The sequence below is a fragment of the Pelodiscus sinensis genome, chromosome 5, assembly GCF_052426305.1.
Source record: "Pelodiscus sinensis isolate ZL-2025 chromosome 5, ASM5242630v1, whole genome shotgun sequence".
Classification (NCBI taxonomy): domain Eukaryota; kingdom Metazoa; phylum Chordata; order Testudines; family Trionychidae; genus Pelodiscus; species Pelodiscus sinensis.
Genome location: NC_143056.1, coordinates 30,145,353 through 30,172,698, shown reverse-complemented (window position 1 = coordinate 30,172,698; position 27,346 = coordinate 30,145,353). Strand labels below are relative to the sequence as shown.

Sequence of the window (27,346 nt, the reverse complement as noted above, 5' to 3'; positions counted from 1 at the left end):
TGGCCTGGCGCCGTTCCCGGCTGGGGTATATAAAGGAGGGGGCTGGTGCTGCAGTGCCCTGTCGGGAGCTCGGCAAAGGCACTGGGGAGCCTGGGTGCCCGGGGGAGCGAGGCCGAGCAGTACGCACGCTCATCCCGCCAGCGCCGCTCCCGCCCCGGCTCCGAGCTCGCCCTTCCCGAGCAGCGACCCCTGCTTACCGGCTCGCCCCAAGCCCGCCGGCAGCGAGGAGCGCGCCGTGCCCTGCCGCACCCGGCCGGCCCTCGCTCCGGCTGCCAGCGCCATGGGCTGCCCAGGAGGCTTCGCCGTCCTGCTTCTGGCGGTGCAGGGTAAGTGGGGGCGCCCGGGGCTCGGGACTGAGCTGGCCCCGAGCAGAGGGAGCTCGCCCCAGGATGCTGCCCCGCAGTGACCGTCCTTTCAGCACCAAGGACAGCGCCTCGCCGCTGGGGCAGCCGCAAAGGCGGAACTGGGCAAGGTGCTTCTAGTCCGCGCTTCCCCCCGCCGCGCTTGGGCGCAGGCATCCAGGGGGGTTCTTTGCGGGGGGAGGGCTGCTGCTGCAAGCCCCTGTGTGGGTGGGGAATGGCAGTGCCCTGGTTACATCTCCAGTGCGCTGAGCACACCGGCAAGGTCATCCCCGCCTGCTCCAGCCACCTGCTCCCCCTCCACTGATCTGCGAGTGGCCCTTTCCCCGCAGCGAGCTGCGATAGCTGTCTGCAGCCACGCACCCCCTGCTCGCACAGCCACACGGGCGGCCTTCGGGAACGCCTTGCTTGCGGTGAAAGGCGCTGGAAGGATCCTGCCCATCCACATGGAGCTGCTGATCTTTGCCTGCTTCGCTTCGGGAGCCCGTGCAAGCCAACCCAAGCCCTATTTTTAGAGTCTGTCCGATCCCCGCTGATTGGTGAAGCCCTTAGTTAATAATCGGTTGTGGTATGTGGTCGAAAATTAAGCCCAAGTTCCCATCTCCCTACTATCACATTTGGCACAGCTGGGTCGCTCTGCCTGCGTTTCCCGATCCCTGCCCCAGCTGCTGCAGATGTTCCAGAACATGTAGGCTAACCAGGTATCCTTTCCTTCTGTTGATTTTTACAGTCATTGCCCTCCCGGTAACAAATGAAATGAATAAAGGAGATTCGCAGGTAAGCTCTGAGACTGTGTTGTCAAAAATAGGAAAGCTGATGATTATCTTCCTGTAAATGGAAGAAACCGGAGGGACCTGGCTCTCTTTAATCTGTCTAGAAGCATTATTGGAAATAATACTTGAAATGTCAATAGGAAAGTACAATGCATTTCTCACTAGGACAAAGATTTTCCAGCTGCATTATCTGCTCCTCTTTCTGGATTTATATTTTATGCATAAGTCAAACTGGCTTTCTTTTGTTGGTTTGGGGTTTTCTTTGATTTGTCAATCCCCTGATGGGTTCAACAGCAGACACAGGAGAGCTTGAATGATCAAGTAACTAGCTTTCTGGTTACACTGTGTTTGCTTCAAAAAAACCCACAGTAATTCATTTTTATCTTCCTTCTCTTAAAGGGCTTCAGGGTACTATTGTTGGACCACATGGAGACTGTTATATTAGGGCTAAACTAAATAAATAAGTTCCCAGAAAAGTAATTTAATGAAGTACCGGTAAACAAGACACAGAGAAAATAGAAAGCAAGTGTTTTTGAAACCACAAAGACTTTGTGCAGGTGCATACATCCATGTTTTACAAATAGAGGGGTCACTTTTTCTGGCCATTCATCTTTCTTCTGATATGTTGATTTGTTTAGCTAATATTTCTATATGCACACCCATATGTATGCATTCATCTCATATATGTATACATGCATAATAGAGGTACATATGTGTGTGCATCTATGTACATACATATTTTGTATACTTACACATGTGTAACTACCTCTTTATGCACATAAACCTACCTATCTACCTTTAGGAGGGGCGCAGTCAAAAATTCGCTAACATTATTCTTTCTAGTGTGAACCTTTTCAAATTAACTTATCTCTCAAACTAGCTAATTACACTGTGCTGATAATTGCTAAAAGAGCAGAAATGCCAGTTCCTATCCCCTCCCTGTTGAATGTCTTCATTCATCAACATCTTCTATCAATGATAAGCTATAAAATGCTCTTTCCTTTTTCCTTACAGTGGGGAAAAAAGCTCCCATCAATCTCTATGCTAGCTCCCCTGTACTCCATCATTCATCATCACTGACTTACACTGTAAGTCAACAATAAAAAACTCCTCCTCCTTTGTCTGACAGACTGGAACCTGGAGAGCTCTTGCTGCTGCTTTGTTTAGAACTCCTGGCCTTACCTGCAGTGCTGTGAGCTAAGCTATAGCTCATGAATGCAGCAAGTCATTTGCTATTGTCCACATCTTTCTTGCTGGCTCAAATGACTTTAATTGTAAAAGGTTACATGGTTCGGTAAGGAGCAGAAATGTTTTCTCCTCTGTACAGACTATAGTAGGGGTCACCTTCTGAGGAAGCCTATTAAAACCATAATTTCCCCTCTACTGTAACTGGTGATTTTCTGAGTCCACTTTGTGATGGCTTCCCCAAAGTTAAAGGCACCATCTGTGTGTAGTGCCCATTTTCCTGTAGTTTAAGATTAAAGTGCTAAATCCAGCCTTTGTGTAAGTAAATGTAACTGTGTGGAAGTCTGAGGTTATGCCAAGGCTGAATTAATCCCCAATATTCATGATCCCAATTCCTGTAATGGAACCTGATCTAGTGCCTGATGATTTCATTGGGGTTCTGTTAACATTAGGATGTATCCACACCCTCTCTAGGCAACTTATTCCAATGTTTCACCACCTTGATAGTTAGGAAGTTTTTCCTAATGTTCAACCTAAACCACCCTTGCTGCAGTTTAAGCCCATTTTCTTGTCCTATCATCAGAGGCCAAGGAGAACAATTTCCCCCCCTCTTCCCTGTGACACCCTTTTAGATATCTGAAAACTGCTATCATGTCCCCTCTGTCTTCTCTTTTCCAAACTAAACAAGCCCAATTCCTTCAGCTTTCCCTCATAGCTCATGTTTTCTTGCCCTTTAATCGTTTTTGTTGCTCTTCTCTGAACCTTTTCCAGTTTCTCCATATCTTTCTTGAAATGTGGTACCCAGAACTGAACACAGTACTCCAACTGAGGCCTAATCAGTGCGGAGTAGAGTAGAAGAATGACTTCTTGTGTTTTGCTCACAACACTGACGAGTGTTTACGAAACATTCAACATTTTAATTTAATCTGAACATTCAGCTCCTCAAGTTTAAACAAGTAAATGGAAATCTCATTAATCTGCCCATGGTGCAAGAAACGGAGGTTTCAGCACAAAGCATTCGTGTAGGAGTCTACTGCCATGTTGTCCTGTGTTCCCAGTTCTTGGTGTGGCCACAGAGAGATGGAATAACATTTCCATACGTGCAAATGTGGTAAATGGGAGGTTGAGCACTGAATCTTGTTTCAAAGAGGTAGTGCCATAGTTAGGCATGTTTTCTTAATGCAAAATTACTTCCACTGATAATCTGACCATAACTTCTTAAAACATTTGAAATTTTCCTGGTCCTTCATCAGTTCCATGACCCAAATAAAAGGATTTATTGTTGCTAAAAATATTTCATCTTTTGTTCCAGATTACTTTTGTAAAGGCCTGAACCATTCAATGGGATTTTCTTCTGAGCAGATATAGCAGGATGGGACCTTTTTCATAGTTTAATTTCATGATCTTACTTAGAATATATCCAGAAACTCCAGTCTGAATAATTATAATTATATTTTGTCTGCCTGAATTACTTTCAGTTGGAGATGGTGTTCCTATTCCCCTCCTGACCTAGGTGTTAGTATAGTGTTACTGTGCAGTATTAGAGCGTGAAGCTACAGACCTTACTCAGGCATAACAATCACTGATACCTGCCAAGTTCCACCCAGAGGTGGCTGGATTTCCATAATGAGTGAAGTGAATCTCAGTGCGTGTGTATAAGTATAAAAAATGTGAGGGTGCAAATCAACATGTAAAGCATGTTAAGTTACTATGGAATATAAAATATAACTGTTGGCTATTGTTGAAAATTATAATGTATAACCATGAAATATTTATAGCATTTCTTTGGGTCAGAAGCTGATATTTTTACTTATGGTGAGAAACACTTTACTCCACAGATCCCATTGTTTTCTATAGAGCCATTCCCATTTTTTCTATAGGATCTATAGTGCTGTTCAGTATGAGAGAGGATATCAGAAATGACCTCTTTATCCAGTTTAATGGATATATTTTGTGTTTTAGAACACCTACAATTAATTGATTAGAACACCTAAAAATAATTAATTAATAATATCTGCTTAATATAAAGGAGAGTGATACCAAAAGAAGCACTAAAGTCCTTTTAATTCCATTATGTTCTGTTTCTGGTAATGTTTCTAGTCTGCCAAGCAATATCTTCAAACAGTGAAAGTATTTCCAAGAAGATGTTTCATTTTCTTATCTCTTTCTGAAATCCCTTTAATCTGCAAAAATCAAATAGTTTAAAGAAATTAGCTACTTACAAATTGCAAACAGTTCCAACTATTTTTATCCGACAAATGAATACATCTGATTGCTTGAATAAGCAACATTGTTGGTACCCAGAAATTGCTGACTAGTGTTAATTTTCTGTGCAGCCACTGGGTTCTGAATCTCCTGTGAACCATACAGTTTAAGAGATTATGGCTCTTAGAAGGCCAGACAGCTGAAATTGAAAAGAAGAGAGAAGTTCAGGCCATAAAGAGATGAGCAGTCATTTAGAACATTATCAGACATTTTTCTCAAGAATTAATTTTATTCTCTTTGATTTGAGGCCCTGTTATAGCCTTTTCTTCAACTGGCAGGTCTCATCCCAATATGCCTTACAAGCTGCTTTATTAAATTAAACCGATGTAGAGACTCACAGACTTTACAGCCAAAGGGATCATTCTTGACCATCTCATCCAGTGTTTCTCAAAAGCAGCCACCAGGAACTTTTCTTGCAGCTACAACCTCCTGGGTGAACTTTGCAGGAGGACAGGGACAAAGCAGCAGACCTTCTATTGAGGCTGTCAGCAGGGGTTAGGGGCCTGCCCTTCTTTGGAAACACAGGCAGCAGGTGCCTGCTGCTCCAGCGAATTCCCCACTTTCTCAAGGGTGGTGATTCAGGCTTCATCCCTGGGGTGGCAGGCTCCAGCCACAGGGCTTTGGGCTCTAGCTATAGAGCTTCATGCTCAGTCTTTGGGCCCCAGGCTCTGTCCCTGGGCTCCATCCCCCAGCCAAGCAGAGGTAGGTTCCAACCCCAGGATCTCACTCTCCCCTTCATACTCTCTTGCCTCTCTGGCTTCTGGCTGTGTGATTGCAGGCTTTGGCTCCAGGCTCATTAACACCACTCCTCCATCTCCCCAGACTCAGCTGGCTTCTCCAGACCTAGGCTTCAGCTGTGCATGGCAGGCCTCAGGATCTGACCGGAGGCTTCCAGGTTGGGACCTGGTATCCAGCCGCAGGGCTTTGAATTCAGCCCTAGCAGTGCCCCTGGTCCCTGGGGTCACTCCCCTATTGCCCCAGCCCCTGCTACTTCCTTCAGCTCACCATCCAGGGCTTAATTTGTCCCTGGGCTGGCTGGCGCTGAAGAAATCTGCTGTGAAAAGTGATATTTGTACGTTTGGATGTTCGTTAATATCGCTTTTCACAGCAGACTTAGTAGCTAGCTGTGAGGCTGTGAAAAATATTAACAATATTTTCACAGCCGCTAACTTACTCGCTAGCAAGTCTTTTTAAAAAGCAACCAAAAACCCCAAAGAAACAACACAAATAAGGTGCTTTGCATATTCTTGTCTTACTTAGTGTTTCTATTCTATTTAGGTACCAGGAAAAAAAGAGACAATTATACATAATTTATTACTGAGTCTGCAAAAAATCGTACATAAATTACCATGCATTAGACATGGACATGTGCAATTTTTTTGTTCTTCCTAAAGTTAAATATTTTAGGACAAATTGTCAGAGTGGCCACCAGCAAGAGCTGATGGCAGCTCTTTGAGGCCATTCAAAAATTTTGAAAACCTTAGATCTAATGTGACCTCCTGCATATTGCAGGTGACAGAACCTTACCCACCACCTCTTATAATAGATCCATAGCCTCTGGTTGAGTTACTGAAGTCCTTAAATCATGGTTTAAATACATCAAATTACAAAGAATTTACTGTTTATTCTAGAGTTCTCTGTAGTAACTCATAACATTCTCTATCCAGTATAGAGGTGGGCAATAATTTTTGATAGAGGGGGCACTCCACTAATTTGGTAAGTGGTCAGGGGCCACTTCTGTTAATGAAGGAGATGTAGGGCCGGAGTTTGACCACAGGAGGGAGCTCTGGGTAGGAGATGGGGGGGGGGGGTTCTTGGAGGGAGTTTGGATTCAGGAGGGGGTTCTGTCCTAGGGCAGGGCTGCAGGAGGAGGGTCAGGGAAAGAGTTTGGGTTCAGTAGAAGATTCTGACCTGGGGAAGGGATGTAGAAGGGGATGCAAGTTCAGGGAGGGAGGTTGTTTGCAAAAGGGAGTAAAGACCTAGGCAGGAGTGTAGGAGGAGGTGCAAAGTTTGGGTGCAGTAGGGGATGTGACGTCTGGCAGGAGGTAAGGGAGCTAGAGGAGGTGGGATTCCAGGTACAAGCTGTGGCCAGCAGACACTTATGGTAGCTGGTTCCTGGCCAGCAGCACAGCGGGAGCCTCAGGCAGGCTTCCTGGCTGCCATGGCCCCACATGCTGCTGAAAGCATCCAGCTGCTGGGGCCTCTGTGTCTCTGCATGGTTCATGCCCCTTGGGATGAGGGGGCAGCAGGTTTCTGGGTGCTGCATGCACCAGCAAGCACTGCCCTTGCGGCTCTCCTTGGCTGATTTCTGACCAATTGGAGTTGCAAGGATTGTACTGGGGGTCTCTGCATGCTGGCGCCACTCCCATCCCTCCAAGGGGCACACAGGGCACAGAGACACTTGCTGGCCTAGCAGCTAGAGGCTTTGGGCAGTATGTGGGGCCATGGCAGCCAGAGCCCGCTTGAGGGTCCCGCTGGACTGTGGTAGCCCAGATCCAAATGTTTAGCAGGCCAGATCTGGCCCACGGGCTGTATTTTGCCCTCCCTGATCTAGCATCCCCTCTATGCCCTTTGGGGATATTGGCTATTAGCAGTTGCAAATAGGCCACATGCCACTGCAAGCAATCTCATCATATCATATTTCCCCTTAACCTTCATTTGATCAGATGAAACAAATCACATTTCTTTGGTCTCCACTCATAAGTTAGGTTTTTCCATTCTGCTGATCATCCTAGTAGCCCCTCCTCTGCACTGCTCCAGTTTGAATTAATCTTTCTTAAAACGTGGGAGATCAGAACTGCACAGAGTATTCCAGACGAGGTTTCAACAGTGGCAATAACATTTCCCTGTCTCTACTGGAAATATCTTGCCTGATGCATCCTAGTGCTGCATCAGCCTTTTTATCACATTGGCAGGTCATTCTCCTCCTCTGTCACTTCCAACTGATACATCAGAAGCTTATAGTAAAATGTAATGTTCATCTCTAAACACATACACCTTCCACTCTGAAATTTCATCCCATTTCTATTATTCAATTTTTCAGTCTTCCAGATCTTTTTGAATAATATTCCAGTGCTCTTCTGTTTTCACTATACTGCCCAATTTTGTGTCATCGGCACATTCTATTGGCACATTTCTCACTTTTTGTGCCAAGGTCATTCATAAACACATAAAACAAGATAGGTCCCAGAACTGATCCCTGAGGAATTCCACTAGTAACCTCTCTCCAGCCTCATAATTCATTTTTCAATATGAGCTGTCATAGTCTCCCCTTTAACTAGTTCCTTACCATTTACTTCTCATATTAATCCCCATCTGTCCAATTTAACTAATAATTTCTCATGTGGGACTGTATCAATGCCTTACTGAAATCCAGGGAGATCAGATCTGCTGCATTTCCCTTGTCTGTTAATTCAGTTATCTTCTCCAAGGCTTAATCTACACTGCACCCATAGCTCGAAATAAGCTACGCAAGTTGCGTAGCTTATTTCAAGTTAATTTTGAAATAGCTTATTTTAAATTTGGTGCTGTCTACACAGCACTAAATTTCGAACTAGAGCACTATTCCAAAACATCCCTTACTTTTCATGGAATGAGGTTTACAGGGATGTTGGAATAGCGAGCCTGTTGTATTTTGAAATAACGGGTTTGCTCAAAAGATGCGGAATAGCTATTTCAGTATACTGGAAGTATCCTGAAATAGCTCCGCAGTGTAGCTCCGCAGTGTAGACATAGCCAAAGAAGACATCAGGTTGCTCTTGCACAATCTAACTTTTGTAAAGCCATGAAGCATTTTATCTCAATTATCATGTACTTCTACTTTCTCTTTCAAAATTTGTTCCAAGTTATGGCATACAATTGAGGTCAAATTAATGGGCCTGTAATTTTCCAGATCACGTTTTTCTCCATCTTAATAGGTACAATAATAGCTATTTTCCAGTCATAGGGTATGATCCCTGAGTTTACAGTTTCATTAAAAATCCTTGCTATTGGGTTTGCAATTTAATGTGCTACTCCTTTTAATATTCTTAGAGTGTCTTCCAATGTATATCTGGGAAATTAAAGGAAAAGCAGGGGTGAAAGTAACTTAAACTCCTTACAGGTACAGTTCTATCACAGCCTGCCTGCCTGGGGTTAGGGCAGGTGGGAATTAGAATACAAGAGAAATTTAATTGTTGGATGAAGTGTGGGGGGCTCAGGGTAGAGAGTTGTGGGTGTGGGAAGGTGCAAGATCTAGGGTAAGTGGGTTGAAGCATGGGGGTGTAGGACTTAGGGTTGAAGTGTATAAGGGGCTCAGGGAAGAAGGTTGGGATGTGGTAGGGGTGCAGGAATTAAAGCAGGTGGCTGGGGATGTGGGGGTTCAGAAGTAATAGTTGGGATGTATGAGGGGGCAGGGCAGTGTGTGCTCAGGGCTCAATTGCCATTGGGGAGTTAGGATAGAGGGCTGGGGGGTGGGGCTCAGAGTAGGAGGAATATGGGAGTGCAGGATTCAAGGCAGGGGGTTGGGGGTGTGTAGTGGTGAGTACGGGGGTGGTAGGGCAAGGGTGCTATTTTAAGGGATGCTGCAGCTGCATATACCGGTTCCCTGTGGCTTTTCCTGCTTCCACTGATTGGGAATGAGGGGAAGTGCAGAGTGTGCTGCATTCTTCTTGTTCCTGGCTGCCCAGGGGAGGTGTAGAGGAAGAACACAGTCGCTCCCTTGACAGAGGAAGCAGGAAAAGCAACAGGTACCTGGTATGTGTAGCTGCAGCCCCCACTTTCCCCTGAAATGGTGGGGAGGGGAGGGGAGCCTGAGGCCTGGGGCATTCCTGGGGGGGGGTGCCCCCATTCAGCCCCTTTCGCCTTCCTGGCTGCTTGCTGCTGAGTGCAGTAGCCTGCAGGAAGTCAGAAGCTAGTCTGGGAGCGCTACTCCCACTGCAGTCAAGTGCCCCAGCCAGCTGGCTTCTTGCCAGAGCACCACACTGGGGCACACTGGCTTACTTTCGTCTCTAAAAGAAACGGAAATATTCATGAGTAAGGACTGTAGGATAGGTCTGTGCACTAGCATAAACACTGCTGGAGTCAAGCAATGTTATTATCCTCACTTTCCCAATCACTTAATTCAAACACAAACACATTACTGTGTATCCAGATGTTGGGTCTGGCATCTGCAACGAACTCACAGGCACATAGCACGTTTATTGTACTTGTATTTTGAAATATTCAGCCTTGATTCTCCTCTCACATCAAAATTAATCAGCTGCAATTCCAAAGACACCAACACAGTTACTTCTGCGTGAGAGGAGAGTCAAGTCCATTGTCTCATTTCTGTTCAGCAACTCAGTGACACACAAATTCTCTTCTCATTTACGTTGATGTACATGGGAACATAGAAATACTGAATCATAAGAATGGCCAGATTGGATCAGACCCAAGGCATCTATTACTAGTAGTATAGGTATTATGATAGGAGCTCGGAGTCTTAGTCCAGTATCCTGTCTCTAACAGTGGCCAACACCGGATGCTTCATAGGAACATGTAAGACCTGCACAGCAGGCAATTGGGAGCAAGCTTTTCCCCACACAGGTCTCATCATGGACTCTCATAGTTAATAATTGGCTTAAGCTCTGGAGTACAAACTTTAATAGTCCTTTCTAAATTTGTTACTATTAATTATAACTTCGGCTATTCTTTATTAATATATATCCCTTTTAAAATACTGCTAATTATTGGCCTCAATGATGTCCTGAGGGAATGAGTTACACAGTTTATTCACATGTTGTGTTCAAAAGAACCTACTGTGTGTGTGTGTGTGTGTGTGTGTGTGTGTGTGTATATATATTTTTATTTCACATCTTTTACATTCCATTGATTGCCGCCATTGTATTCTGAGACAGGGAGAACAGAAACTCCCTGTCTACATATTATGGAACTAATGTAAATGTTTGTAGGATTTGCCCTATGATCTCTTTAATTTATCATGGGTAATAAATAAAGCCAAGATTAGAGAGATTTTAATCTGTATGTTTGTATCTTTCTAGGTGATGAAGTGCATTGTAGAGGTTATTTCTGATACTCTGTCAAAGCCAAGCCCTCTGCCAATCAGCCAGGAATGCCTAGAAACTCTGAGAGGAGGTACAGAGAGACCCTTTTCCATGATCTCATGAAATATTGAGTTTCTGTTAGCTATGAAAAATCTATTTGCTAGTTCAGAGGCTTTAATTTTTGGCACCAAAGCTCTTCTGCTGCAGCCATAGCTTTAATTGTACTGAAGTTCAGTGTCTCTTGCATGAAATTAAAAACTTAGAATTTTTTAATTGAATTGATCTGGATGGAACTGCAGAATTAAGAGCAAATTTAATAAATAAATTGACGAGCTAAAGGAGGATGTGAATGGAATGTTTGCTTTGCTGTAGGAAATCTCTAACAAGAACCTTCTGTTGCAGATGAAAGGATCATTTCAATCCTTCGTCACCAAAATTTATTGAAGGAGCTTCAAGAACTTGCAGTTCAAGGTACAGTTCTGCTACAGTTAAATAGGGAGGAAGGTGTTAATGAATTATAGCCTCGGACATTTTTTTAATTCAAGTTTATTATTTCTGAGTCACATAAAGGCCACACAGGTACCTTTATAAAACTGAAAACTTTTCTGGCTGCAAATAAGATTATAAAGTCAGAGGGTGAAGCTCTGCCCTGTGTACATGCAGATTAACTCCACTGAAGCTAATTATGTTACTTCATGTTTACATTCATTTCACTACCATATGACTTATCAAAGAGAGCCAAGCCTTTTATGGATAGCAGATATCTGAGGGAAACACTGTGGCTTATTCAAAAAACCTTTACCGTTGGAAATACAATTGAACTTTGACCAATGTCTGCTGGTCACGAAACATAAGATCCAGAGCCCATAGCAGCCTTTCCACTGTCAAATGCTGTAGGTTTCAGTAATTCTGAGCACTGAATATTAGTTCTTAACAGTATTCTAGGAAGAACTGAGGCTCATCTGCAGAGACCCCAAAGCACTTGGGTAGTCTACTGCTGGTGTGCAAGCAAGAGTGATGAAATCCGTGAGCCCCAACTGGGGGCCATGCTGTGGGCTTGCAATGCTGTTCCCTCTGTGGAGCTTCATTTCCTCTGCACCAGATGCATGGAATGTTGCAGCCCATGGATTTTGTGGCCTCTTCCCCAAACCACCCCCATCACTGTCCTCTGCACCTGGGCTCAACCCCAGAGAGCCAGAGCCTGGGTAATCTGACCTTGAACACACATGCTCTGATGAGTAGTGCAGAGCAGGCCTCTCCCACCCACCCAGACTCCCGGACTGGCTGTCACACTGCCTCCGTCCTCCTGTGCAGCCACAAGGAAGAACTGAAGTCATGTGCATAGAGGTGTGAAAGCCTCTGCACTATGGGTGAATTTCATTCATTCCAAAAGTGGACCTGGAGTCCCCAGGCAGGCACATCTCCCATTGATATCAGTGTGTGAAGAATGCAGATTCATTCCCACCATTTGCAGTGACAGTTAGACATTAGTAAAATTAGTCCCAACAAAAGTCTTTTGTGTCCAAACAGAATTCCCCTGGATTCAAGTTCTGTGAAATGATTGTAGCCAGAAGCAGTAGGCATGTGTAGCAATAATTTTCTGACAAAAACACCCCAAGGTAAATAAATCCCTAAAGCTTTTTGGAAACTGACTTATTGACTATTTCCCCCCCCCCCCCCCTTCTCAGCTCATTACTTGCATGGATGCAAGTCGCTTCCTGCTCCTGATAGTAGATACAAGGACTGATTCCCATTTGGCTCTGAGCTGAGTCAACAATGCAGGAACAGAAGCAGCATCTAAATATTGTATTCATTCATTCAGGCTGCTCAGTGCTGAGGCTCTGGAATTTCACTGCCAGTGTTTCACTCAGTCCTGGTAAGATGTAGTTTTGGATGACAAGGAATAACATGAACTAACATCAGAGAAGAGAAACCAGGAAGTCAATAGACAGAGAGAGAACAAGCAAAAAGAAGAGTGGAAGGTCAAGAAATTAGAAGAAGTATCTGGCTCATTAAAGATCCTCAGTGACATTCAAACACAAACCAGCCCCATGAGAGCCCCAAAGCAGCTTAAAAGCAATATGTCAAGTGTGCAGAGGGGGCACTCTCACAAAATTGGACCATGTTTAGAGTAATGCAGGTTAAGCTAGATAAGGCACTTCCTTTCTTTCCCCTCCCCCCCCATCATAATTCCATCACATGCTCCCTCCTCCCTCCACTACTGGGCTCTGAAGCACTGGCCATGGAGCACTCTCTCCTCCCTCTTTCTTTCATCTGGCTGGGACTGAAGTAAATTGGTCTGGAAGAGCCCATACCTCAAATTATTTTGCCTATAGAGTTGGAGAAGGATTGGTCTGAAAAAGCTGGTTTGTTTCCCTTTACAAAGATTTGACGGCAGGGGCTAAGTTGGGATTGGAGACGCCAGGTCTGGAAGGTTGTTTGTTCAGGAAAAAACTTATTATAGAAGAGCAGATTTGTGAATCAGGCACTGGCTAGGCCTCAGGAATTCTGGGATCAGTTCCTGGATCTGCCTCAGATATCCTGGCCATTCTTTCTCCATTGGACAAGTCACATTGCGCCTCTGAGCCTCACATCCCGGTCTGTAAAATGAGGGCCATAAGACTTCCTTTCCCACCCTTTGTTCTTGAACTTGCCAGATACCTTCACAAAAAATCCCTAACACGGCAGGTGGGGGGAGGGGGGAGAATTGGTTGAGCCAAAAAAAAAAAAAAAACAGAGATCAAACTTGAGTGAAAAAAATGACCGGTATTTTTTGTTTTTGTTTTTTTATTTTAATTGGAGAGAAGACGTGATTTCCAGATTGTCCGGGTGAAAAACCAGACACCCGGCAACCCTATTTGTTCTCCTTGTGTGTATGGATTGGTATCATTGTGGAAAAAGCTCCTTGCTGTGTATAAGTTGTAAAACACCCTGAAGGGACTCCCTGTTTTCTCACTGGGGGCATCTGGCATATGGAGCTCCTGATGGTAGCTGATACATAAAAGGAGAGAGGCGTGTGCTTGAGAGAGGTGCACTGTGTTTCACAGTGGGGATGGCAAGCTCTGAGAAGGGAACAGGTGCACAGGTACTGGGACTCTTGTATAATGGTGGAAATGGGTAATTCATGGAAGGAGAAGAGCAAAGCATTTGTGGGGCTATTCAGCTGCTTAAAATAAGCACATATCTAAGTGCTTTGCTAGACTGAGGTCTCACTGCAACTCAACATCTGCTTTTCTGTCCATTTTTACCCCGTCTCCTTCAGGATTATTGTTTTCCAAGTTTCTCTTGCTCATTAAATCTCTTTGTGTAGGGATTATCTGCCTCCAGATGAGCTGGCTTGCATGATGTATTTTGCTAAAGCATTGTTTATACATTTTGTTCGTGTAGCTCCTATTGAATATTTTTTTCTCATTCCAGCTTCTTATTGTCAGAATTTAGTATTTAAAAATGTACTGAAATAGTTTTTCTAACATAATTCTTTAAAATATAGTAAGAAATTTTGCTTTTTAACCCCTCCTCATTTGACATAGGGGCCAATGAAAGAACCTGGCAGCAGAAGAAAAACAGTGGCTTTGAAGATGAACTTTCAGAAGTCCTTGAAAGCCAGAATGACAAGACCATGCAAAGAGGTTAGTGTCAGCCTAATCCCCAGGAAATCCATGTAGTACAGTAAACAGGGATGTTCTTTCCAACAGCCTCGATGCATAAATCTGCTTCACATTTTAGCCCTTTTTTTGTTGTCACTGAAATAGAATAGTGGCCTTGGGCTTGCTTTGGAATTAGTTAATGACTTTTTATTTCTGAGCCATAATTACTGGAAATATTCTAAATTCTAACCGATACTAATTTGCTTCCCTTCTGCCATTTTCAGTATTAGAATGAGTAACAGGTGAGTCCTACACTGAAAAATGTGATGGGATATTAAAGAGGATGGGGCCTATCTTATTAGCTTATTTAACTGGCTAAGTTTTCATGTTACACCAATCAGAACAGTATCTGAGCACCTACAACATTAAAAGCCAGGTCACACATCCCCCTTGAAATCAATGGGAGTTTCGGATGCACAAAAAATGTTGGGTCCTAAAACAGACCAAACTCAGTTGTTAGGATTTTCTGCCAATCCAATCCTATTGGTTAACTGGGGTTGTAAGTAAAAGGAGATTTTTAGGTAATTCATTCTGGCCTAGTGCCTTCTTTTTCCCCTATCAGAAGTAGATAGTGCCTGTGTGGGATTAGTTTTCTGCACATATAGTTCCATACAGAATGGATTCTGAAGTAAAATTCTGTCACCATCTCATTTAGCAAGTAGGATTTCCGGAAGAGCTATTTTTATTTACCACACTTTGTTATTCTATATGGTACAATACTCTGAGGTATTGCATCCAGCAGCGGAGTGCCCATGGCTGTCACTTGTCTATGTTAAATGACCATCTCAGTTGGTTAGATTGTTGCAAAGTCTAATATCTCCAACATAACTGAGGGGACAGGAAGACCCTCATCTTCAAGGCTTGCTCCTGCTTTTCCTGAACAGAGTGGGAGCAGTATCCAGCCAGCAATCTTTCATTTAAACCAATTTGAAGAAATTGAACAGCTAGCATGTGTGTTCTTCCAGCACCAGGCGGAGTGCAGTCTGAAGAGTCTTGGCTCTGACCCTCTCACCTGCTGGAACAGGAGCCAACCATTTCAGGGCCGCTTTTCTGCCAGGAAAATGTGCTGTAATGTAGGAGCTTTATTACATTTACTCACCTAAAGCTTTTTTTTTAGCATCACTTCATTCCATTTTCTACTTCCCTTTCTCCTTCCACAGTTAGTCTCTTTGTGCCCATTTACCTCTTTTCTGTTTTTCTCGCCTCTCTTGCTGCTTCCTCTTTCTTTTCCTCTGAACAATAATAAATAAGTAAAACCCATTTGGCCAACAGGAGCTGCTCCTGACTAGCTGAGTGGTCTTGGCCTAGACCCACTCATCACGTTTGGATAATGTGGGAAGAATACTTCCCTTTCTCTTAGGGTTGTTGTGAGAATGAATTAGCCAGTCTTTGCATAGGATTTTGAGCATGTGAATTTCTATATAAATGTAAAGCATGATTATAATTCTAAGACATTTTCTATTTAATCTCAAATGCACTGATAGTTTATCATCTGAGACTAAGTAGTAATATAGGTTCTATATTAAGGGCTTATAACTTTAAACATGTAAGTAGGCTCACTGAAATCTATTGTACTGAAAAGTGGGGGTGGGCTTAAGCATGTGTTTATCTTTAATTCCACCCATAATTCAGTACTGTCATCAATGGATCTACTTATGTGGTTAAAGTTCAACATAAATGCATTGTGTACAGGATGTGCTTAAAGTGAAACATAGGTTTAATTAGTGATTTTGTGTGTGTGTGTGTGTGTGTGTGTGTGTGTGTGTTGAGCCCATACATAGATCAGTACAAAGCTTCCTCAGTTGTGAAATAGATGTCTAAAGAGAGGTTCTATTTTTGCCATATTGACACTGCAGATAAATCAAGGGAAATTGCTACAGAGGAGCCAACAGTCTCGTTTGCTGAGCTGGAGGCAGAGAGGAGCCAGCAGAACTATGAGAGGGAGGAGTCAAAGGATGAAGAAAAAGAGTCGAGGCCGCGTGAAGCTGGCCCTGAAGACATCAAGGAGAATGGAGAGGAATCTGAGGGCAACGAGGTCAGTGAGGCTGAAGACTCGACAAGGGAAGACACTTTAAACAACCCCATCAATGACAGCCTCCAAGAGGATGAGCCTTCTGAGCACAAACTCCAAGAGGCTGGAGAGAAGCAGCCTGAAGAACCCAGCAGAAGTCAGGAACTTCTGGCAGAGAAGAAGCAGATTTCCAAAGTGGGCCAGGACGAGAGCCAAGAAGTGGAAGAGGAGAACCTACATGAGCATGCTGAGGAAGAGGATGCCAGGAGAAGCACGCTGGAAGATGAGCAGCCTACAGAAGCAGATAGGATACTTGGCTCAGCTGGGGATGAGACTGAGGGGACTCCCCGGGAAAGTGGTATGTATCCTGTGTGATGCCTTTTTCAGTTTATGCTCTTTGATAAAGGGAGAACTCCAGGCCAGTCTCACAAAGGTGTGAAGAGATCTAAAAGTGCAACTAGGCAGCTAGTGGGATTTCCAAATGCACCTCAGTGTGTTAGAGGCATAACTCCCATCAGCTGTTATACATAAATCCCACTAGGACACTCTCTGCATCCTTACACACTGAAATAGCCTTTAAATTACCCATCGGTTACTTCACTCTGAGTCTTATAACGTGTCTGGTAAGTTTTCAATGAGCTTTTACGTCATTTAGTGCAGTTGCTCAGGCTTTTTAAAAGGTTCTTGATGACTACACCCAGATCTAGTCTCTTTGCCATCAATATTGTAGCGCGTATGCGTCCTCTCCTCCTGCACGTAAAGCTTATTTTCATGTGATGTGTTGTATAGGAGAGGTCAGACTTGACATTCATTATGGTCTCTTCTGACCTTAAAATCCATGAATATGTTTCTTCATCATGTCTGTTGGTTCACATAGAGTAAGAAATAAGGTTGGTGCAAAGACTGGGTCAATGTAATCTAAACCCTATTTCATTGTCATTATGTTCAATAAACGCTTCAGATAACAAAGATGCTTTGGGCTTTGGCCAAGGTCTGAAGAGCTCTGAAGAGGAAGAGAAATCCCTTGGAGTTAAAGGAGGGCGGCATGGATCAGAGGATGAAGCAATGCAGGTGGAGGACTCCTTCCACCTAAGGGACATCAAAAGCGGGGAAGTGGAGGAAGAGCCCTTAAGAGAATGGGAAGACTCCAAAAGATGGAACAAAATGGATGAGCTGGCCAAACAGCTGACATCCAAGAAGCGCACAGAGGAAAATGACAGTGGCGAAGACCCAGATAGGTCCATGAAAATATCCTCCAGGTCCCATAAGTATGACTTCCGTAACCCAGACGAGGATATGAGAAGATCATGGAAGCATCATACAAAGGAGGACAGCAGCGAAGCAGGGTTTCCGCTGGCTGCCATGCCTGAAGAAAAGAAGGATGAAGAAGGAAGTGCCAACAGAAGAACAGAGGTTGGTTTTTTGTTTGTTTGTTTTTAAATCCCTACCCATCCAGTCATTTGCAGGGTATCAGAAATGCACTTGGGAGGTTGAGGAAGGTGCCACTGTTTTTTAAATATCTGGCACTCTTTATTATGACCACTGTTAGAGTAGATAACTGTGTTGGCCTGGTATGCACAACAGTACAAATTAGTGCCAGTAAGCCAGTAGCAGTCCCTTCCTCCATAGGGACCGATCCAAAGCCCATTCAAGGCAATGAAAATACTTCCACTGACTTCACCGGATTTTGAATCAAGGACAGAGAGTGCAGATATGGAATTTACCATCACAGACTTTTTTAAAGGTTGCATCCCAAACATGGGATGGCAAAAAGCATTTGCAGGGGTAAGCTTGTGTCAGCAGTGGGGAATCTAAGGCTTGGGGGCTGGATGCGATTCCTGGCATGCCTGGATCTGTCCCCCAATGCTCTGGGCTCCTCTCCAGCATTGGGAAGCCTGTGCTGGCCTTCTAGCACCCCCAGGCTATGTCTAGATTGGCATGATTTTCCGCAAATGCTTTTAATGGAAAAGTTTTTCCGTTAAAAGCATTTGCGGAAAAGAGCGTCTAGATTGGCACGGATGCTTTTGCACAAAAGCACTTTTTGCGGAAAAGTGTCCGTGCCAATCTAGACGCGGTTTTGCGCAAGAAAGCCCCGATCGCCATTTTCTCCATCGGGGCTTTTGTACGCAAAACAATACCGCGTTGGCTACACTGGCCCTCTTGCGCAAAAGCATTTGAGCAAGAGGGCTTTTGCCCGAACAGGAGCAGCATAGCATTTCCGCAAGAACACTGACAATTTTACATGAGATTTTCAGTGTTCTTGCGGAAATTCAAGCAGCCACTGTAGACAGCTGGCAAGTTTTTCCGCAAAAGCAGCTGCTTTTGCGGAAAAACTTGCCAGTCTAGACGCAGCCCCACTGTCCCACTACAGGATAGGAGCTGTTTTTTGATCAGCTTTCAAGTCATCATGTCTTGCTTATCTACCGCAATCCACTCATTGTGCCATTAGTCCAGTAGCAGCCAGTGTGGAAAGGTGGTAGAGATTGGCAACACCCCAGCACAGGAAATCCCCCACCCAAATGCCAGGGAGGAACCAAGAAGGGAAGAAAAAAGATTTTATAGACCCTTTTCTTTCTCTTCCTTCCTCCCAACCCTTAGCTCACCCTTGGAATTAGAGGACAGCAAACTCCATAGTTGTGTTGGATCAGCCCATAGGATCTTAAGGCATCCTGGCTCCAGCAATAGCCTAGTACCTGACGTTTCAAAGATGGTGTTTCCCCAGCCCCTATTCCGCTCCTAGCTCATGTTCATAGTGGTCCTGAAGCATGTTATAAACCACACAGATATTAATTGTTAATAACGTTCTGAGACCAGAAAGTTGGCAAGAAACTTTATGTAAAAATCTCTTCAAGTGACCAATGTCTTGAGAAGCCTGAGCTGCCCAGGAAGCCAGAGGGAAAGCATCACAGCGGGAGATGGGTTTTCGCTAGCTCTGTGAGTTTATAGGAATCTGGCATCAATTATACATTGTCTTGGCAAGCTGGTCACTCTGAGCACCGGCTTTGCACACAGAATCAGGAGCAATGCCTTTGTCCTCCCAGGAAATTGCAGAGAACTCAGTCTGTAACTGTCCTTGAACCAGTCTCAGAAGCTACCAACCCGCTTCCCCCCAGTTAGCCGGGCTCATTGTGCTGGGACTAGCAGTGGCATTTCTCTTTTTGTAAGTTGGTTGGCTTAGAATGAGGGATGTTCATTTTGAAATTGCCACATTGAGAAGGTGGTGCTGGGGTAAGACTAGATGGCTCTTGTGAGAATTGACAAGGAAGCAGTAACAACTTCCACCAGTAGGCCAGAAGATGAGGGAAGGGAAGCCAGTAACTTTAGCTCAAAAAGGGAGGTGCTATCCTGACTATGCCCTTTTCAGATACATGAGGAAGTGGCCTGGGTGTAGTTTGACTTCTCTGCTGGAGGAGGGGAGCAAGGAGCTTAATACTATCAGTAGCAGAGACAGGTCTGACTTCAGGATTTACAGATCCCCACCTACCCCCAGAGGTATCCCACAGGGGACCCCCGCTCCCAGATCCTGTTCCCCTGCACAGGGAGGGACCAACCGACCTCCCCAAGACCCTCACTGGATCCCACTGAGGGGGAAGGGTCAGCAATCCTACACCCCAACCCTGGCGAGGGACTGACAGACCCCTGCAGTCCACCCCATGCCTTCGAAGAGGAATGGACTGATCAGACCACACTCCCAGAGATGACCCCCCCAGGCCCACCTACAGGGGGGGACAAAGGGGACAGTAACCCTGGGGCCTGTAATTCAAAGGCACCTTGGGTTCCCAGCTGCCATTGTGGTAGCAGCAGCAGCCAGGGACAAGAACCCTTTAAATGGCTAGCCTCCACCCCACCCCCACCCCGTCTTCCAGGAGTGTGAAGCTGCCCTTCCACCTTGCCCAGGGCCCTGGCAATTCTATCCACCCATCCTGCCTTCCCCAGACCCTGCTTGGGAAACCTCCCTAGATCTTGTCCCCCGCCCTGTCTACAGTCCCATTGTATGCCCCAGCCCCACCCTCTTGGGAACCTGTCAGCTCCTGCACTCCTGTGAAACCTCTTCACACACATTATCCCCCCCCCCCTCCCCCCTTGGAGAACCGTCAGCCTGCCCTGAGAAGAATTGTGAGCCCCTTTTGCACACCCCCACTTGGGGAAGGGACTGAGATTCCCCCTGCAGTCATTTTTCGCTCTCACACATGCACCCACCCTCCCTGAGGACGGCCTTGTTACAACTCCATACACCTACACACACCCTCTCCCGTGTCCTGGGGCAGAGCTGACAGATCCCCTTCACTCTCTCTCTCTCTCCCTCCCTCCCCTTGGGGACCCCGTTCCTGAAGAAACACACCCATGGCTGGGCTGGTAGGGGCAGAACTGACCGACCCACACCCTGTAAGTGTAACCATGGTTGTGGTTCACTGTCCCATGTTGTGGCATTTAGAGCACGCGTTACAGAGAGAAAGCATGCGTGTGGTCTAGTGCCTGAGCTGCGAGCCAGCTGGCTTTTAGCTCATGTGGTAGAGGCTCATGTACTAAGCTGCAGAGGAAGGCGGTTCAGTTCTACTTGTTGGTGTTACATAGGGACCCTGAAATTCACCTCCACTGCCCCCTCCATCCCTGAGACTCGTCCTGCAATGACCCGCCCCCCCCCCCCCGGCCCCAACTACACACACACACACTTTGGCCACATGAAAAGGGTCTCTCCCAAACTAGGATTGCAGCACCTGCCTCCCTCAGCCCCAAGCCTCGGGGGGGGGGGGGGGGATGTGCCCTCCCAGGCAGTGGGAGGGTGGATGCCGAGGTGGGGTGGCGTGAGGAGATGATACATGGCAGGGGAGGTGCAGAAGTGGGTGATTACCCTTCCTGGCCATCCCCAGGTCTTCCGCCTCCTTGTTGGGGAAAGCGTGTGCCCTCCCCCCGTGCATGGGGCGATACCCTTGGCTAAGGAGGGACATTAGGGTGAGTGCCCCCCCCTCACCCCGCCCCACCCATTGTGGGAGAGGCCTGCCATGTGGCCCATATCCTAGGGATGACACTGGGCATCTGCAGTGCTGCTTCCTCTGGCCCCACAATAGCTGGGAGTGATATGCTCTATAGCCATCCCCAGCCGCAGCCAGGGGCAATGGCCTTGGCGCTAAGGTGACAACATCATCACTGACCCCCCAACCTCACGCCTTGCTGCACAATTGCCTGCTCCTGGGTCACCCAGGTGGCACCCCCCAGGAAGCTGTAGGGGAGGTGTCTTATGGCAAGGGGGTCTGGCAGTGTGTTACATCTCTGGCCCTGAAAGACTTGCTGCCCAGGCACAGGAATGCAGCTTGTGTCAAAATAGCAGCAGTAGCACCCACTGGGTGTTGGGCAGGCACCGTGTGGTGCTGGCCTTGCCCAGGGCCGCAGGTGAGCCTGGGCGCACTAAGACTGGCACTTGCCCTTTTGGCTTAGGCAAGATATGGTGCTTTTATATGGAGTGAAGTGGATTTGAATTCAGTAACAAAAACGGTGGTTACTCAACAGCTCCCAGGTGGAGCCACTGCTGTTTACCTAAAGCAGAGAAGAAGAATGAGGAGTACCCTGAATTTTTAAATAGCAGAGGGTTGACCAGCTCTTTGCCTGCTGCTGCTGTACCAGGAATATAAGCACGAAGCCCCTCCTCCCCCCCAACCAAAACTGGAGCATTAGCCTGACACAGCATATACCACATGGTGCTTGCTCTCACGTGCAAGACCAAGGCTGGGCAAACAATGGTTGGTGGACTGGATGCAGCCCGTCAAGCCACTGGATCTGGCCTGCAAGAGCCTCAGCCGGATCTCAGCCTGCCCTACCCCGACCCGTCCCTGCTCGGCCCTCAGGAAAGCCGGCTTCAGGGCCACGTGCGCATCCCTGAAGTCTGAAAGCCTAGGGGAGAGGGCAGGAGGCTTCTCACTCTGTCGCCATCCTCAGTAGCTCTCATTGGCCAGTTTCAGGCCAATAGCACCTGCCTGTTTTCAGGACCGGCAGCATGTGAAGGTTCCTTCTCCCTCATCCTCCGGCCTCACAGCATTAAGTTCACAGCAGCAAACATGCTCCCCTCCCCCAGCTGCTCTGAGCATGTACAGGAGCATGGAAGGCAGGGACCCTGGCAGAGGAGCCTCTGGGCTGGTGGCCAGGAGCCACCCAGGTAAGGTCTCCCAGCCAGAGCCTGCCTCTGGCACTCCAACCCCTCCCTCCCCCCAAATCTCTGCCCCACTCCTGCACCCCTACCACATATAACCCAAATCTTCTACACTCCTGCTCCACCCCCATAAACCTTCTCAGACACTGTGATGTCTTCCCTGTGATCTCTTTTTACACAGGTCATAAATGCACAACTAGGCATAGCAAAGTGCCCTGCTTGTGCAAACATAGGTATCTTAGCAAATAAATAGTGGGAGACAGATTGCTGTTTCATAAGATGCTATTTATGTTTTTGTGCGGTATAGAAATGAAAGCCCATTTATAGTGTAATGCAGGTTGGTTGTTTCTTTTAAAAAAAAAATAAGTGCAAGTGTTTGTTTCGGGACTCGAAAAGTCAGTTAATGATAGGCTGAGGTTTATTAATTATAATTATTCTTATTAATAACTAGGGGCCTGTACCCCTGCTTGCTATGCTCGCCAACTCCCCACTTTTGCTTTGCTGAGAGAGCCTGTTGACACTAATGACATTATTGTGTTGCCCGGCCGGCTGAACTTTTAAAAATATATAGAGAGAGAAAACAAATTAACCCTGCCCCTCAAAAAAGCCCCCCCAACTCCCTACATTTATCAATTAAAAGAAAATAATCAACTTAAAACAACAAAACAAAAAAAACACACACCAAAAAATCCATCCAAAAACCAACCTGGCCCCTGCAGCAAAGCCTGCCCCCTACAGCACCCCCCCACCCACTGTGCCCCGACAACCTCTCCCTGTGTCCAGCCTGTACAGACCCCTCCCCCCCACGACACCCTGCCAGGCCCGCCCCAGCCCATCCACTACCCCCCCCCCACCTGCTGCACCCTGCCAGCCCCTCTCTGGGCCTGCCTCAGCCCATGCAGCACCCCCTGCCTGTTGAACCATCTTTTCCTCCCACACCCACCTCAGTCCCTGCAGAACACCTGGCCTGCTGCACCCTGACATCTTCTCTCTGTGCCCAGCCCATTCAGCCCCTGACGAGCCCCCTGCTCTCTGCCCCTCCCCATGCTCAGCCCCTGCAGTGCCCCCGAATTGCTCCAACCCCGGTTCCTTCCTGTGCCTGGGCCCTACAGTGGCCCCCACTTGCTGCACCTGGCCAGCCCCACCCCATGCCTGCTCAGTCTCTGCTACACTCACCACCGCACCCACCCTGCCAGTGCCTGGCCCTGGTCCCACCCCCACTACATGCCCTCAGTCCTTAGCCCCTCCCCATACTCTCTGCAGCAGCCCCCACTTGCCTCTCTCTGGGCATGAAGGCGGGGAGCTTTGCACAGTGCTCCAGTGGCCAGGTTATTTCTGGATGGATGTCTGTTATTTTTCACTTCGCTTCACTTGTGTCCTTCCTCCCCTGTAGAGCACGTTTTGGACAAACTGGGACCGCCTTTGCCTGGGAACCAGATCTGTCCCAGCCCACAGCGGGGAGGGAATGTGCCAAGCTAATCCCTTTTCCCCAGAGCAGAAAAACTGAGCCAGGCTGATGCTGCAGGCTACAGGAAGCGCATGTGGCACAGACCTGGCAGCGTGCCTATGAGGGGGCAGCACGTAAGCCCTGCAGGGCTGCCTGTCCCATGCTGTTACGATAACCAGCTAGACCTAGACATGCTGGGATCTACGTGTTCTCTAGCTGCCCCTGCTAGCACCTTCCCTCTGACAGTTCCCATGGCCCCTGCCAGGCCTGGCCAACAGGGCAGGGGATGGTCCAGTGCATGTTCCCCTTCTCCGCAAGGCCGGGATGCAGCGCTGCGAGCAGGGCCCCGCTAGGAGCCTGGGGCAGGGGAGAGGGAACAGGGAGCCGGGGCCACAGCAGGAAGGGGACAGGGTTTTGTGGACAGAAGTGCAGATAAGGCACCCCCCGAGGGCAAGGCCTTCCCGAGGGAACTGAAGGGGCCCTGAGGCTCAGCTAGGGCAAACCCGCACAGAGCTGTGCCCCCACAGCATTCGCTAGGTGCAGTGGGGAAGGGAGATTTGCACACCGCTGCAGGGGCCAGATGTTTTCCGCCATCTCAGATGAGAAGGAACCAGGCTGTGGCACCACCATAGGAAGTGCTGGAAAGGTGGTGCTACAGCTGCTGCAGTGGACCAGGCCCCTGTGCTGCTCACCCCCACCCCAAAAGCTGCAATGCGGGGTCCTACTAGGGCAGCCAGGAAGTGCCGCTACCGCCACGCCCACCCACTCTGCTGCAGGGAGAGGTGTGCACCCTGAGCTGAAAGGGCGCAGGGTTGTTGAGAAGGCAGGAACTGGAGGGGAGAGTGGGGGGATTCAGGGAGAATGAACCGGAGCTGCAGGAAAACTGGTAAAGGAAAGAGGGGACAGAGAAAGCAGTCTGTGATTAAAGGTGAAAGGTCCTATAAAGAGTCCTGGAGCCTCCTGCACAGGGCTTCTCTCTTTGCTGTAGGTTAGGTCATTTCCTTCTTCTTCCACTTGACTCTCAGTTAAACAGGCCCCCTTCTCTTGTCCCATGCTTCCTCACTTTGCTGAGAGCGCTTGTTGTCACTGGTGACGTGATGTCACTCTTCAATGGTCCAAGAGGAACATTTTTTTAAATATATCTAGATTATTGTAAGTACATGCCACTATAAGGAGAAGCATTAAATCAGTAGCAAATAAGGGTGAACGGAAGGGTGGGGTAGATAAGATTTATGCCTGCAACTTAGCAGTCCAATGCTTCCTAAGGAAAGGTGCAGTAGAGCAAAGAATTGAACCCAGAGCCACTAAGGAACCCAGAAATAACTAATTTGAACATGTAAGGGGCCAAATACTATTTGCCCACAATAGGGTGGAACACAATTTCCACAGGGCAAGGTCTGCAGAGTTTACTGGGATGTGTGCTGAGAATAAGGTTATCTGTTTGCATCAATTTCCCTGGATTCATATTTTCTTGATATGTGCTGAAGGAGCACAGCTCTCTGCCCCTGGCTTACATCACACAGGTATTCATATCCTTTGATTTCAGTGAGGGGCCAGGCCCCCTTGAATCTCAGCTTCTGTCTTTCAAAGTAGGGGTGCTGCTTACCTAACTCGCAGAGGTATTGTGACATCTGATTCATGCACAGTGCCTACTTTGAAAATATCAAGCATCACGTAAGGGCCCTGAATGATTATCCAAAAATAAACCCAGATGATTCTACACCTACTTCTAGACTGGGGTTGTTTCAGAAGAGAAACATGAATATTAAAAATATCCAGCTTGTTTATAGCGTCATTGAACCACCCCGCTCAGTCTTAAAGAGATTAAAATCCCCGAAGCAGCAGCTTCTGATTGCTTCGGTGCCTCAGATGGATGCCTCAGAACTCCTACGAAACATCGTCCTTTTCTTAGATCTGAGAGCATGGAAATGCTCCCACAGCACTGATGTAGGTGCAAGGAGTATGACACACCACATTCATCATAGAAACACTTTGTAACCATAAAAAAGGAAATGAAGAGGAAGATTCCTACTTGTCTGAAGCTACAGCCAAAAATAGTTGATGTAAAATGCAGCTAAAGGGCTTGGGAAGAGGTCCACTAGATGTCCACACCACCAAAAAAAGTCCCCCAGACACACATTGATATTTATATTACAGTAGCATCTGGAGCAGTGATCCCCAAACATAATCATCTCACACACCTGTTACTCCTGCCTATGCCTCCTTGGAGCCTGGACCAAAAGATCTAGGTGGGAGATGTAGATAGGGGAAAGGGTGCTGGGACCATACCTGGGAACAGGGGTGGAAATGGAGTCTTAGGCAGGGACTGAGGCCAGCAGCTGATGCCCAGGACCAGCAGCCATGACTAGAAGCAAAGCCCCAGAAGCAGGGCCGACAACCAGGACCCTGGGCACAGAACCACCAGCCACGGCTGGGAGCAGGGCTTTGGGAGCAGAGTTGAGTCCAGGAGTGGAACGAGGAGATGCCCCCTTCCCCCAAAAATGTTCTTCTGTGCCTCTTCTGAGCAAGCATCAGGCTCTAACATGCTAAGTCAGGCCCCACCTAGAATGAGATCATCTCTACCCTGACAGGCTCATAGTCTAAACAGACACACAAAGGGGTGATCTGACTTGACCAAATTCAGCCAGTGGCCTAATATATGATCTCAGAAAAGAACCCTCAACTCTTGCCTTCCAGTGCGTTTTCCATAGATAAGCCAGTGGCTACCCCTGCCTTGCTTACAAGGCCCAGATAAATACCATAAACTCTTTAGCTGGTCCATGCAAAGAGGGAGGCTTAAGGGCTGGTGTTACGCTCTGTAATTACCTCTCATTTTTATTTCTGATGTTTTAGGACCAAGAATTGGAAAGCCTGGCAGCTATAGAAGCCGAACTAGAGAAAGTCGCCCACAAGCTCCATGAATTGAGGCGGGGCTGAAGTTTCCCCTACGTATGAGTAACATGAGCAAAAGCCAGAAATGAAGTCCTCTTTTGACACTGCATTTAAGTTACCAATTCAAAAAGTAAACAAAAAAATAAAGACGGAGTAGAAGCATTTTGTTGAGGAAGCCAAAATTGCTAGGAAATGACAGGCTTGCCCTCTTTGCAGTAGCGTTAAACTCATCATTGGCTTCTTCCTTGATTTTGTGCTCCCGTAGCTGCTTTGGTTCTCTCTTGTACCCTTTGGATAATTGTATCCCAAGCAGTGTGACTTACTCATGTATTTTCTGTTTGTTTGGGGTTTTCTTTTTTAAAGACAGCTTTCTAGAATGTCTTACTTCTACTGTTAGAGTCACTGGATAAAACTGCAATAACTTCTCTTTTGATTAAAAGCTGAGAACTCTGTAATATATTCTATATAAAAATTTATCTAAGGAAAAATAAAACTGATGGGTTCCTTCCTTTGCCTTTTGAGCTCTAGCCTCAATCTTCAGCCCTGAATACAGCATGAGTTTCTCATTATATGATCCCAAGTAGAGCAAGTGTTGACAT

General features: G+C 46.7%; 1 protein-coding gene across 1 annotated transcript; it reads left to right on the top strand.

Annotated features, from left to right (window-relative positions):
- Window positions 1-27,260, top strand: CHGA (chromogranin A). Its single transcript, XM_075926682.2, has 8 exons — window positions 1-326; window positions 1,090-1,136; window positions 10,603-10,696; window positions 11,008-11,076; window positions 14,136-14,234; window positions 16,109-16,621; window positions 17,225-17,676; window positions 26,709-27,260. Exons 1-8 carry the CDS (start codon window positions 281-283, stop codon window positions 26,790-26,792), a joined length of 1,404 nt encoding a protein of 467 aa, XP_075782797.2. The 5' UTR covers window positions 1-280; the 3' UTR covers window positions 26,793-27,260.
- The last annotated feature ends 86 nt before the right edge of the window (window positions 27,261-27,346 follow it).

Bases quoted from the DNA above. Each gene is read 5' to 3' on its own strand.
- CHGA (XM_075926682.2), top strand. From the start codon at position 281: ATGGGCTGCCCAGGAGGCTTCGCCGTCCTGCTTCTGGCGGTGCAGG. The intron at 327-1,089 runs GTAAGTGGGGGC...TGATTTTTACAG, and splicing joins CCTGCTTCTGGCGGTGCAGG to TCATTGCCCTCCCGGTAACA. The intron at 16,622-17,224 runs GTATGTATCCTG...TAAACGCTTCAG, and splicing joins GGGGACTCCCCGGGAAAGTG to ATAACAAAGATGCTTTGGGC.